Below are 14,711 nucleotides of genomic sequence, written 5' to 3' on the forward strand. Positions count from 1 at the left end.
TGTTGCTACTGTAGTTTGGAGTCACCAAGACTCAGAACTGATAATACCCTCGTACACACACCGGACTGAAACAATTTTTTGGTTAACATTTCCATTCCAAAACTGTATGTAATCTTGTGTATATACAGTCTCCTATTTGTTTTTGAGACAAAAACAAGATGGAACTTAATTCGCTTCTAATTCTGCTGGAGGCTGCAGAGTACTTGGAAAGAAGAGACAGAGGTATTTCAAGCTAAATTGACGCGATGACAGCAATTATTCACGTTTTAACTACACCCTGGACGAAGTGCTGACTTGTGTGGCGGTTTATGCTAGGCACTAAATTTAAGTTTAAACTGACATTTTAGTGGTGCAGGTATGATGTCACTGTGCATAGACAATAGGACGTGAAGCAAACGATGGGTGCCAACTGGACCCGGTGTATGTTGTTGTTGCTTGAAAAAACATTTACATGGTAATTAAACGCTGTTTTTCGGGATATATATATATATATTTTAATCTGGGTGTTATGTGTTGGTGGGGTGCTGTAATTTGGTGGACAAATGGGTAAACAACAGTGACATCAGCTTGTAACATCACGACAGATGCAAAAAAAAAAAAAAAATGACGGGACGTTTGTGTGTGCGTGTTTGTGATTTAACAAGACGGCCACATGACCCATTGACAGCTCACGTATTGACTCTATTCTGCAGCCACTTTTGCTACCCTCCCCAAAAAATGCACGTTTGTATTTGTTTGTGTCCACAGAGGCAGAACACGGATATGCCTCGGTTTTACCATTCAGTAGCGACTTCTCCAGGAAGAAGACGAAAAGCTCAGCAATAAACAGAAAAAGTCCGAACAATAGGTATATATCTACGTGCTCCTCTTGTGTGTGTGTGTGTGTGTGTTTTCTGTCCTTCTTCGCATGTCAGTGTGAGTGCTGCTGCAGGCCGGGGGAGGAGGGAGGGAGGAGTCGCTGTTTGCCTGCACACTGCCATCTCGCTGCTGCCTGGGGCTGGGTTGGGCTCTCTCTGTTTTGGTTTCTAATAAACACTGCCACGCGTACACTGTCAACTCTAAATGGGCTCTCTGCATCCCCCTTCTCTTTTCACACACGTCCCCCCCCCCCATGCAGAGGGGCTGCACCTCTCCCTTCATGTGGGTTTCTACTGTAACTGTATGTGCATGTGAAATTCAAGTGCAAGTCTTTCTCTGCTCCCTTGATGCGGTTTGTGCACTTGTTGCCTTGAAAAGATCTGAAATCGAGATTGATTCTGAGTGAATTGAGTTGCCCCATTGCAATATTCCCATTGTGTGCATTAGTTGACAAACCCTTGTAGTATTTGTGAAATATTGGCAATATTTTGACCAGATTATTAAGATATTTATGATATTTAAGCGGTAGAAGATGGATGGATGGACATCAGGTCACATGCTTATTTCCAAATCAGTTTTACATAACATGTGACAGTATCTGTGTATTAACTGTTAAAAGCAAAGTCAATTCCATTTAATGTTGTAGTAATATAACTATTCTAAACATTGCATTCTTATTAATATTGCTTTTGTGGAATATGAATTAAGGAGCAGAATCTACTTGTTTTTAATCCATCTCAGGGGGCAGCCATTTTGCTGTCAACTGAAGATGACATCACAGTTGCTCAGAGCTCAGGTAACGACCAATCATGTTTCTTGATTTTGGTCACGTGACATTTATGCTGATCCATGAATGGTTGTTGCAACGGTGGTGTCATTTTCGGTTGCCAGCAAGTGGCAAAATGGCCGCCCCCTGAGAGGGATAAAAACGGGTAGGTTTAACGGGCTTCCTATTTCGACTAGTTGGGCCAATTAGTACATATCGTTAATTGATATTTGAGGTGATTCCACTTTATGGGACTTGATAATGATTTCAAACAGTCAGTGCCTTTTCTTCACGTTACTCGCATCCCGTGGTGCGTTGCCATCCAGATGCCTCGCGCTGGACGGCGCAGCTGTGGGAACCGCTGCTTCGCCAGCACAAGGGCCCTCAACCCGCGTGCCAAATGTGAAAGGGCTTGTTGTGTGCCTGCTCCCACCCCCTCTCCTACTACACACTTTTGTTGTCCCTGTTTTTGTTTTTATTGCTGTGGTATCCATGACGGCCACAACAAGAGGCCCTGCAGTGTCCTCACTGTTCCCGGGTCTGCGTATCATGCCAGGAAGGGGGGGGGGGGGGGGGGGTGCTCCTCAGAATAGCCCTCGCGCTGTGGAATTCTGCACCGTCTCGGCCTCCAGACGTCTGTGGGGCGTGTTGTTATCCACACTCGTGTATGATCAGCATGCATGCTATTTGTTTGTGTGGGCAAGGAAGTGCCTTCTTATCCTGAGATAATCTTTTTGTTTTTGGACACACGCTTTGTTAGATTGAGCTATGCATTTGTTGTTGTCGTCAATAATCTAGCATTTTGTTGGATTAGGGTTCAAGTCGGTTTTCGAGTCGGTTTACTCATTTCTGAATTGGGCCAATTAAAAATTGGGTGGGACGAGGATGCATTTCTGTTATAAGAAAGTCAGTTGGAGTCGCCCCCTCTTTTCACCTGTGATGACTTTTTTTTTGTCTTTAGTCACCCTAAAAAGCGTCACAATCTGACTACTGACTAAGTGCAGTTCCCGGGTGCCGTCTGCAAAAACATGTTCGTCATATTTTGAGACTCATCCTTAACTTTTGTCTGTTTCCTTTCAGATCGTCGCACAACGAGCTGGAGAAACACAGGTAAGGCTGCATTTCAGGTTCTCCTGCCTGTGTGTGTGTTTTAGTTGCAAGTTCCACATACTCTAGTTGAGCGTCAGATACCACAGACGTCCTCATCAAAGCGCTAGAGATTGAATCAATTGCATTTTTGCGTTTGTCAGAAAAAGAAACTGATAATAAGATCTCAACCAGTTGGCCCTCATGCTGATAAGATATGTCATAGTTTCAATTCCTTGTATGGAAATAAAGTCAATCCTATAAAATGTTGTTGAGGAAATGAAATCATGCAATTGCCTCTATTAGTGGTGCTTTTCTGCATCAAGATCAACCTGAGCGGCTCTCATTGACGCTTAAAGAAAAAAAACTAAACAAAAAAAGTCTGGCTAAGAGGATTTAGGAAACAGCTGATGTGAACTGTCAGCATGTGAGCAGAAGCAGCAACGGGTTTGAGGTTGAGTTGTTTGTGCGAGAACGTGACGCACACAGTCTACCACGTTGACGGATTACTAAGTCACATGTGTGCGAGTGGACGTGCCGAGCAAAGGAGAACATGCACGGGCATATTCCACCTCAAGACAAGACGGAGAAGTGTGATTACGCCGCCGATGTTGACACACAGCGGTTACCTCATGTCCGATCGCGGGTGTGGTTATGAACAAAAGATGCATGACGTCCAAACGCAAAGCTGACGCATATCAGTTATACCGTCTCAGTCTTTGCCGTCATCGTCATTATCGCCGTGACGCCACTTGGATATGAGCGTTATCGAAACGTTATTTTTATGCCCACTCCAGAGTCTAAAACTGTTCAAAATCTACACCGATTATGGAAAAACGTTAAACACGGATGTGTTTATTACTTGGCAACGTAACACGTGGCAAGGTTATCTTAATATTGTAGTTTTAGTAAAATTAAGCTAACTAATCAAAGTTCCGTTTCAGTTTCTTGCCATGTGCCAAGGGACCTTCCAATTGACCTCTCCAAATTGTTTTCCTCGATTTTTCTTTTTCACGGTTCTATTTTGTGCTTGAAGCAAAAAATGACCGAACGAAAGTCTTTGATGAGTCTCGAAGATAATAAAACGAGTCAATCTGATCTCTCTGTTGATGTCAGTTCCTGCTCAACCAGTTCCATAAGTATTTGGCTACCTTGAATCGTTCCTTTCGAGATTAATCTGCTGCCGGGCCAGTATGGTGTCCTAAAAAGAACTCAACCTCCTGACCCTCACGCCATCAGGGTGGCGTAGCTATTTGAGTCCTGACTCACCGTCTTTGTTCGGTCACATTGAGCTATCCTTATAGTCTCTGCTCACGTGTTTGGCAAGGTGACAAATAGAAGTCTACTTTAGATGCCACAAGGCAGTTGTGGTAGTCGTGGTGGAATCCAAGGATTTCGAAGCAAGACGGAGTTTGATTGTTCATCCTTCAAACCAATTGCTCTTTGAAGCTTTTTTTTAAAAAACAAAATACTAGTTTGTATAGCAAACTTACATTAGCATCTTTAGCCTAGCGGCTTAATCCTGTGTGGAAACCTGGATTTGAATTAGATTTAAATCATTTGGAGATGGTTAACATAACAATATGTCTTCAGCCTTTCACCATGACACAATTCTGAAAAATAGTCATATCAATCTAATTTCGTTTGTCTTAAATGTGTGATAGATTTGCAATCATTCAACAGAGAGAGCACGCCTTGAAGAGTCTATGCTAGCGTGGTGTTATTTGTATTTTCTTTCAAAGGTGCTTCTGCAAATATTTACTTGATATTATTAATAGCAGACCGGCTGGCTCTCACCAAGCTGTCTGCTGTTTAAGAGACGTATTTATGTCCTGTTATCAGAGTGAGGCCAGCAGCAGCCGACAGGGCCCGTGTCCCGACGCGACCCGGTTATCTGCTGCGGCTGTGGTGCTCTCGCTCTAGACAATCTCATCGGTGACTTCATTTGCTACTGCTTTATTTTTTAATAGTAAAGCAGGCCTGCATTAGTAAGAGATTAGTTATTGCTGTGAAACCAAAATGCCATTTGGTTCGTCTCTACTGGGTTGGCTTCCTTCCTATTTCTGACCCAGGCCGACGATTTGTCCTCGCTGCACGCTTCCTTTTTTTTTTCTTCTTGTGACACCGATGCACAGTGAAACTGCAAAGGTTGTTTTCCAGCATGTCACCTGTTTACTGGAAACGTGAGTCCGCTCGCGTGCTGCTGAAAGTTCGCTTTGTTTTTGCATGCTTCCCTCAATTGACTCTCGGATTTACGCCTTTATTTTTATCCCCGCCCATGTTTGCTCTTGGTTTCATTTCTGACAGCGCACATGACAGGCGGGACGTTCATAGTTTATCCAACAAGTTTTATTATCCTCTGAGTATGCAGTGGAGCCTTTTAAAGGTTGAACATAATCCGTGACGGGTCACCGGTTGATCTGAAACTGTTCAAATGGAGCACTATAATATGTTAGGAGATCTTATGTATAAATCTCACAGTTAGCCTCAGTTACATGAGAAACACACTTAAAACACTGAATTTAAATGAACAATCTCATGGTTTCAAATTAAATATAACAAGTGTACAAATAATGTAATATAAAGCGCTAAACCAATACAGTCCTCGAAATTTGATAACAAACAACAATGCGTATGGCAGCTGACACTAGGACACTCAATTGGAACTGGCTTCTCTTCTGGAACCACAACAAAATGTTACAAAACATTTTTTTCAGAATTATTTTTGTGTAACAGCAACATCTCACACGACATTAGACATGACAGGGATTGGACTCAGTTGGTATCCAAGATTGTGTCTACATCAGTCACACTAAGCAAACTTGCTAGCTACAAACTACGCCCTTTGCCAGCTAGCATGACTAAACACTCTCCTTCTAGGCTTAAAAACATTCTGTTCCTATAAATCACTCAAATAAGATACACTTCTGACTAGTATCATCGCCGCTAAAGAAGAGCAAGGTGTACCGACAGCTAATCATTAGACACACCGAGCAAGAAGAGAAAACAGGAGACGACGGAAAAGCCATGCTAACCGCTAATGCTGAGTCGTGCAACATTAGAATTAGTGCCTATAATGTCATTGTATACCTGTTTTATAATGACAATAAGGGCATTCTATTCAATATTAAGACATATTTTGCCGAGTTTTCAAATTATTATACGACTTGAGGGAACCACCTTAAATCCCAACCCAGCAACTGTGCAGCAACTGTCCAACTATGAATTTAAATTTACTTGGGGAGCACTTGGCCACACTCTAAGCTTCCCTCTAATTAAATTTACTCTCTCGGTGTCTTCCACTCCCAGCTGTGATAAATGACTTATTTGGCTTTGGGGGGCTTTCACTTTCTCCCCTTCAGTGAAGCCGGGCCTCACGATTGCATGTGTGTCTTTGACTTATGGCAATTCGACCCATATTGCCTCCACTTCCTCCATCTCTGTTCTTTTTCTATCTCTACAGGCCACATCTGCTTTTTCTTTCACCTTCTCCTCATCCCACCTCTACTACCCCCTCCATAAAAGTCACTGAGTCAGCAGAAACCTGAGGCAGGGAGAGCACCCCCCCCCCCAGTTCTCTCACAGAGGGCCTTTATCGCTGTTATCCGGCTTGCATGCCAACACCGTGCCAGTCGCTCCTCTTGTGAAGTTATAAATCTTCTCTTGTGAGTTTTACGTGCAGGGTGGCGCGTCTGAGAGTTTAGATGCACATTGCATACTGCATGCATTCGAGGTCATTTGAGGACATGTCATGAAGAGCCAGTGCGATATTCCAGGACTTTTTATTTTCCCACTGGTGGCGGTGGTGGTGGGGTGGGGCATTATCTCATGCGGCTTTTGTGTTTAACTTCCTCAAAATGTCACACTGTCACATACATTCCTCATGAGGGTGTAGTGACCGGCAAACATATCATATGATGCTTTGCAATGCGCTGACAAAACACATTCATAAATTAAGTCGGTCCTACTTTTGGGAAGTTGAAATCTAAAGTCTCCCACTGGTAAATGATTTGTGCGCATTGTAAAACACCACGCCGCGAGAATAGAAAAAACACTTATGCAATGCATCTTCTGCTTTCTATGTACCAAGCAATTAATCAAGAATGTGATCCACAGATTAATCAACAATCAAAGTCGTTGTGAGTGACAGGTCTAATAGAAAGGCTTTAACAGCCTGCTTTAAATTTCATGCAGCTGCATGCACTTGTTTGGGAAAAAAAATGCCGTAGAGACTCGTTGCGTACGTGCTGGGTGTGTTCCCAGAGGCTAAGATGACGTCTTTCGATTGATATTTATATCCGAATAGACTGTCACTCAGGACTGAAGTACATTAAATTCACTTTATCGTCATCAGACAGGTGCCATATTGACTGGCCCACCTCCAGTTTGCTTAATTCACTATTAATGAAATAAAAAAAGCACATTGGCATCCATTTTCCATAGCATTTGTCAGTTATTAGCGACTACGCGCAGAACAGATTGCAGCTAGCGCTAGATTGCTAGCAACGCGGGAGCACCCCGTCGAGCTTGGCTGTAATATTGCTTTTATAAGCTCTTTCGTCATCCCGCTCATACGCGCAAAGTTAGTCCTTCGATACGAGCTGCACTTAACCACGCTGCTGTGAATTTCGTCGTAAAATTTCTTTTTAAAGACTGTTTTGATTGGTTCAAGCCTGGAGGACAGCACAGCATGTGGCCAAAATGTACAGGCAAGGGATGCCAAAAAGGCATATGTGCGCAAATAATAATTCCACGTATGCTCGGGTCACGCCCAGCTGCGACCTCAGAGAGGGAGGACGGCCTAGTACGCTGTCGCAAGGCCTACCTAGCTCGCGTGTCCTCCCGTGCACTCGCGCATTTCGGCAACACGCCCCCGCCGCCTCTCGGGTGTCAACGGCGAACGTCGTGTTTCCGTGCGGGTAAAAAGACGCCCGCCCAACAGCCGCTGCTCGTAAAAAAGCGGGTAAAAGTGCGGTTTGCGCTTTAATAAGTCGCAAGCTTTGCATACGGGTTGCGTTTGAGTGCCAGGAAAACAATGAAAGAACGCATGAGGTTAACAGCGGGGAGGAAAGCAAGCTGGCTGCTTTGGATGCAGGCAGAGGCTGAGACATTCTTGAGCGTTGCTGTAGGGAGGGACGTGGCTGCTGTGTGGAGCAGCCAGCCTGAAATTCAGGTCAGCAGACTATGCACACATACGCTCCAACGGAGTGTTAAGTAAGCAGCACCGAGACGTTTTGCACACAGCAAGCTGACAGGGCGACAATTACGACCATACCGCATAACATTAAGGAAAGAAAAAAAAAATCAGCGGATTTGTTCGTTGCTACTGTCTTATGTGAAAATGGTCAAAAAAACAAAAAATGTGCTTTCGGTTTAAACTTCCCATGTTCCCCCTTCCTCTTTTTTTTCCCACCCACAAGTTCTTTATGCGGTTTATTTGTCCTTTTTTGCAAAAAGGGTCAAAGAAAAGGAAGCACAGATTAATGAGGCATGCTGATTTTCTGATTTTCTCAAATCCTGCCAGCCTTTTGTGCACGATTCTGGTCCACAAACACAAAAAGACACAGGAAAAAGCCAAACGTGGCCAGAATAAATGTTTTGACGCATGCTCGTAAACCCTGTTTTTTTATCGGAACTCTGTAGTCGTGTCGAAACTGTTTGCGAAAATCCTTCAATTTGACAAATTCAGCGCTTTCATCAGATTGCACTGAGCCTTCTCTATACCTGACCCGTTTGTTCCATTCCTCCACTCGGTCGGTTGGCGCCCACCCCACCGCTCCTAATCCCGTGTTACAGTAAACATCAATGCTGAGCTCTTCTGTCATGCCACGGGATTCCTGCGTGCTAATCATTGACAGGGCTTCATTAGAAAAAGCCCAGCTAGCCCGTCCCGTGTCGGGGGAATGTGTTTACGGAGCTCTGGGAACTTGTCCGTGCTAGTCCGACCCGACGTGCGCGACTCCGGCAATTACTGTCCAAGTCTGTCATTTGACATTGTGCTGAAACGATTCAGAAACAAGGAAGGAATCTTTTCTGTATCTTCCTCCTCTCCTTTCTGATCTGTTTTTGCTTCTCTTCAACTTCTATTTGACATCTGTTAACCTCCGTAAGCGGCCTGCGGGGAGGGAGGGAGGGATTTTTGTAACGACACGGATTGCACGTAAAAGGAAAACAAAAGTCAGATGACCCGCACTCACATGGCATTCCCGCGCACGCGGCAATAAAAATACGAGCACTCTCGGCACTCTTTCCTGTTTTCTAATCGGCAAGTTTCGAATACTCGAGTGAAGTAACTCCGCTTGCGTGTCAGTCGTCATGTGAGCGCCGGCGTCAAGTTGCTGCCGTCAGGAGATCGTATTTACGAGAGGGGAGTAGACGTCTGTCTGCTCTCGCACTTGTCCGTGGGAGGGGACGCAAATGACCTAAAGCAAAACATGTCGTGACCCCGTTTGACTGACAGTTGGTGTCAGGGCGAGAGAGGCCTCTCCTCGAGTGTACATGTGGGACGCACGGCCACTTTCACCTCCACGCTTCTTCTCACGGACAACACATGTGAGTTAAATGTAAACACATCGAGGGCAGGGGAAGACTGATGAGGAGCTGCTGAAAGAGCCACTGTATATGTTTTTGCACGGCGACTTGGTTCCATCGCCATCCGAGGAAGCCCCTCCTCCATCCATACGTGCACACCAGATGTGGAAGCACCACAAACCTAAATTGCACCAGTTACACCGTGGTGATCCACACTCACGCGAACTGCTTCACTTTCGCTGCCAAACAGGCCACCAGATGTGTGTATGTGTGTGTGGGGGGTGCATTTTCTGTTTGAAAGCCAAAAACAACATTGTTGGATCACCGTAGGATAAATAACATGATAGGAAGAAAGCCTCAAGGACAAAGTAACCGTGTATGATATTTTCTTTCCCACGGTTCCGCGTTAGAGAAAGAGCAGCAAATTTTCGATCAAGTTGAAATTATGACGCAATTTAGCCACGACTGCAAACTGGTATAAAAATGTTGCCACGCAGCAAAAAAAAGGCTGGTTAACTACTTGCTGTTTTTCATTCTACACATTGTAGACATTTTTATTTTAATTAGTAGTTTACGATGTTTGTAGACATTTGTGATTGATCAAATTCTGTTGATGGTGCGGGAACGGATTTTCATTAGAGGTTGACATTTGTTTGAGAATCCCACAATTTTGCTAATTGGCCAAAGCAGAACTATCACGTCTTTTCCTAAACCAATTCTGGAGGTATTAAAGAACAATAAATGTCCCCCTTACCACGAGCGTAACCATAAAATGTTGAGCTGAACCAAAGTGGCATGTTGCGCTACGCTAGCGTAAAGTTCAGGTGCTTTTACAGCTGCCAAGATGTGACCCTCATTCTAAAATGTTATTTTGTGGGATCAAACCCCAGAGGCCTGGAATTTTCTTTTCTCCGTAGCCGCGAGCGCTTGTGAGGAAACGTTGGAATGGGAGGGGGGCGGGGGGGTCCTCGTGACTGTTGACCTTCATTTAGCAGGATTGGCCGTGTGCCAATCAAGCCACTCATTCCCGTGCATACGGGCTGAGGAATTTGCGGGGCCGCAGAAGCCTCATTAAGCAGCGCAACGAGCGAGTGAGTGAGGCTTGAGGGTCTGTTGTTTGCACTGGCTGGCCTTCTCATAACCTGCGCCCCCTTTAAGTCCCCGCTCCAAAGAGCTGTTGTCTCCAGGACGGTGTCAAACTGCTCACGTCTCTGGTACAGACTTAAAATAGTTGTTTGGCGGTCAAGGGAATCTTGTGAGAACGGACCGATTTGTACCCGGGTAACCTTGGAGCACAAGTCAGCAGTTTAAATAGCTTGCTCTAGTTTCTGGCTGTTTTTTTTTTTTTTTAAAGTTCCTTTTCCGTTCTCTGCTTTTGCTTTGTTTTGGCACTCAGTTGCTCAGAGAGGGAGGGGGGGGGGGGGGTAGGAAGGCCAGAGATCAGACACAAATCATCCCGTGGTACTTTGCACGTGAGCGGTCAGGTGGTTGCCTCTCTGCAGATGTGACTTTGTCTCAAATTGAATTGCAGACTTAAGCCAAACGTCTTCAATTTGCTTGTTGACTTGAAATAATGACACTGAGCTAACGTCATTTGAATGTTTGTATCGTGAGCTATATGAACAAGTTTTGGAAGATCTGGAAAGAAAGAAAAAAATGGAAATGCTGGTGTATGCCTGCCAGGACCATCTGTTAGTAATTAAGCCAGGGACTCCAAAGACTGTAATGCTATCATTTTCGAAAATTTGCAAAAACTCTTTTCAAACATTACTCCAAGTAAACAAACAGGCCAGAATTCTTATTCTTTTTTTTTTTTTTCTTCCCAGCGTCTCGTAAACACCCTTTTTTTAACTGTGACGGTAGTATTTACAACCTCGGTATCAAAGAGCGTCCACTGTTGAAGCCAGACAAATTGGAAAATGTGATGTGAGTCAGAAGCACGCATACCAGACGGAGCAATCTGTCCGCTCCCCTTCATGCACACAACATTATGGTGCCACACTTTGCACGGATGTTTGGGGCCATCTGATAAACATAGCGTGACCAGGGCTTGACTTGGGAATAACAAAAAATGAACGAGGCGGAGTAGGGGGGGCAGGGAGCCGGAGTCACGTCGTCCCCCCCCCCCCTCCTTGTTTAAATGGCTCCTCGGTGATCAAGCACGTGCTTCGGGGAAGGAGCTGTCAGGAACGACCCGCCGACTTTGAGCAGGTCCCGTCTGAGATACTCATCAGACGCATTGCAAGCTTTTTCTTCGACACAATAACACGGCAAAACGTAGCGCTTGTGGGAAGGCATGCCCCGACTTGTCTTAAGTCACGATGCAGAAGGTCAAGACGAAAAGCGTAACGTGAGCTACAATTTGCATGTAAGGGAAGACCTTTTTTTTAAATCAAGTTTGATTTGGAAGAACTCATTTTGGATTCCAATGCACGTATGTTTTCGAGGGAGAAAAGTCAAACGGAACAAAAGCACATTCCGACTTTAGTTGTTGATAGATTTGGCAGTCTTTCAATCATTTTATGACTTGGTTAGATGTTGAGACATTGTTTGCACATCAACATGTCTGTCTAGCTCCATTCATACCTTTTTGGTTAGTCCGACTCTGGCGTGAAAACAGGTGTTCAGAGGCGAGAGATCCTCCCATCCCATAAAAAAAAAAGTGCATCCTGTCGTGCACGTGTCAAACTCAAAGCCCGCAAATCATGTCGACTTCACATCCTTACAAATTGTCGCTACTTTTTAAGATACTGCAAGATTTTTACAAGACAGGAAACCATAGCAACAATGTAGCCCGTGCCAAAAATAAGTTTGACACCCTTTGCTGTAATGAATCAAGCAAAAGTATCGGCCCTCTGCGGTTAAAATAATGGAGGGAGTGCATGTGTACACCTTTCTAGTTGTTACACGCCAGCTAAATTATGTGTCTCGTACACAGGTTAGGCGTTTCGGTGAGTAAGTCGGGGGGGGGAAGTCAATTTTCTCGTGGGTAGTCAGGCGAGCGCACGAGGCAACGCCTTGTTTTTGTTTTTCATTACAAGAGAAGCAGAAGGGGGAAGTGGGGTGCAAGAATTCTTGCCCATTGGCTCAAGTTACCCTTTGGATGATGTGTCGGGAGCGCTGCCTGGTGCAGCTGAGCACACTGCGCTCTCAAAGAACCCTTTTTTCAAAGTCACCCACTCGCTCGGACCCCGCTCCCAGAAAAACACCAATAAGCCTCGCTCCCTCCTCCTTGCTGCAGACCCCCGGCCGGCTCTTTCCTGCCTGCTTCCCCTGGCCAAGGTCCAAGTGCTTCATGTGGCTGTGACTGGAGCAGGTTGGAGGTGGAGTCCCCGCCCATGTCCTCTGAAGACACTTGTTTTCCGATGGGACGAGGGTGTGTTGGTGTTGGCAGAGTGGAGCAAAGGGATGGGGAGGAGGAGGGGGGGTTCTGCGGATGAAGGGGGATTGAGACAGCCCCTTGGGAGAAGAAGAAATAAAAGAACGAGAGAACTTTCACACGCCCTTTCCCAGGAATGCCAAATGCACCTGTAGAGGTAAAAACACTTGAAAGGACATTCAACAAGTTTTCATTTCACTATTTATTTCAAGTTAAGATGTGACGAGCTAGTGGTCCCTGGCTGACCCCAAAGTGAAACAGACGGGGCTTCTGAGAAGGACCTACTTGTGTACAACGCACCGGCAACGCCCTTCCTCAAGACGAAACAGGGAAAAGGCTGTTCTTGTGTCAAGAGTCCAAATGTAGCCCCTTTTTTTTTTTTTTTTATATGAAACTGATTAGGTTGATTGTAGTTGCAGCAGTGGTCAGTGGAGACCTTCCATTGTTGGAGTTTGTTTACTGTTCAGATGGACTTAGTCAAAGGAACCGGGGACTCGAGGAGGGAGGGGGTTGCTCAGAACAAAGAAATGGTTCATGGACAAGCTTGACTAATGGAGGATCGAAAAGGGCCTCATGAACAAATTTGAATGGACCAAGGGCAGACAGGGAAGGTAATCCGCTGATATCTTGTTTTTTTTAAGAATAAAAGCAGTCCTTTGGAGATGCTACTTTTGTTTCTATCAGGAAAATACGCATCTACAGAGATGTTTACTCGCAGGTTCACGGACATTAGCTTGGCAAGGGGAGACTTGGCTCCAATGCAAGATTTTCCGAGGCCGCAGTTTATCTTTTGGGTTCTGTCCGTAACATGGGGGACTTCCCATGCTTTTTTGGTCCACAATGACATTTGCTCCAGGTTTCTGCATGCTAGCTCTCCAGGGCTCAAAGTTATAATTTATCAAACACAAGACAGTGTTGCCTTACTTTACATCGTCCGAATCCGCAGGGAATCATTCCTGATCGTGTAGTAACGAGTCTCTCTTGCTCCGTGGATGTATTTTTTTTCCCCACCCCTCAAGACAAAACCAGTGAAAGGTTTTAGGCTCTTCAAGGTCCCAGTTTGCTGCTTTTCGATAGTGACTCACTTACTCACACTCCGCTTGTGTCCTTGCAGACGCGCCAAACTACGGCTGTACTTGGAACAGCTGAAGAAGCTGGTGCCTTTGGGTCCAGACAGCACCAGACATACCACACTGAGCTTGCTGAAAAGGGCCAAGATGCACATCAAGGTATTAAAGAGCTCGTAATAAACAGGATACAAATTGGTCGGGCGCGATATCGTAGGCGTGGTGTTCTTCTGGGTATGTGTCGTTTTTTTTTTTTTTTTTTTTTCTTCCAGAAAATGTCGTACGATCTTGAAGATGGTAAGGATTAACTTTTGGACACACTTGTAAAAAACCTGTAGGCAAGAACATCATGCTCAATGTGAAGCATGTTGCTTTGAGCTTGTTTTTCTTCTTTAGTCAAGGTAGTACGAGTTCAAACGGAGAAATTCCAAATACCAGTCTTTTTTTTTTTTTAACTTAAAAACTTCAGATGTCTGCTTCGAAGTAAAGCTGACGTCCAAATGTTTGTTCTGTTTACCCGCAGTAGAAGCAGCGGTGCCGTGTGGTCGGTGGGAAATTCTGTTTTAACCCTTGGTTTCCTGTTTATTGTGCACGCTGTTGCTGTGCAAACATAATGATTGTGGTCATGTCATCTGACCCGAAAAGAGTGAGAAATCTATCTTTTCAGCTGCCACAAAAAAAAAAAAAACGATTCAATTTTTTATGCTCGGTCATTCAACCACTTCCTTGTTGAGTCTTGCAATGCATTTGTTCAATGCATTCATTTAGTGGCCTCTATCTGTGTATGTTTATAGAAGCTGGAAGAACAGGACAGGAAAGCTTTAAACATGAAGGAGCAGCTGCAAAGAGAGCACCGCTACCTCAAACGTCGACTTGAGCAGCTCTCCGTGTCCGGATCGGTGGAACGCATCCGCACGGACAGCATGGGCTCCACCATCTCCACCGACTCTGAGCAAGGTACGCTATGATTCCATAACGGGAAAGGTCCAGTTTTACAGTCACAAGAGTTCATGTCATGATGGGA

General features: G+C 44.9%; 1 protein-coding gene across 2 annotated transcripts in view; it reads left to right on the forward strand.

The window, feature by feature from the left end:
* mxd4 (MAX dimerization protein 4) overlaps positions 1–14,711 on the forward strand; it is a 22,792-nt gene continuing 8,081 nt past the window's right edge. For both annotated transcript variants that reach the window (XR_015857903.1, XM_088372905.1), the window contains exons 1-5: positions 1–222; positions 748–847; positions 2,705–2,734; positions 13,735–13,849; positions 14,482–14,644. Coding sequence is in view for 1 of the 2 variants with exons in the window: in XM_088372905.1 (XP_088229031.1) it covers positions 159–222; positions 748–847; positions 2,705–2,734; positions 13,735–13,849; positions 14,482–14,644 (472 nt within the window). In the remaining variant the exon portion in view is untranslated. The remainder of the gene's footprint in view (positions 223–747; positions 848–2,704; positions 2,735–13,734; positions 13,850–14,481; positions 14,645–14,711) is intronic.

The sequence above is a fragment of the Syngnathus floridae genome, chromosome 4, assembly GCF_059516105.1.
Source record: "Syngnathus floridae isolate MCC-2025c chromosome 4, RoL_Sflo_1.0, whole genome shotgun sequence".
Classification (NCBI taxonomy): domain Eukaryota; kingdom Metazoa; phylum Chordata; class Actinopteri; order Syngnathiformes; family Syngnathidae; genus Syngnathus; species Syngnathus floridae.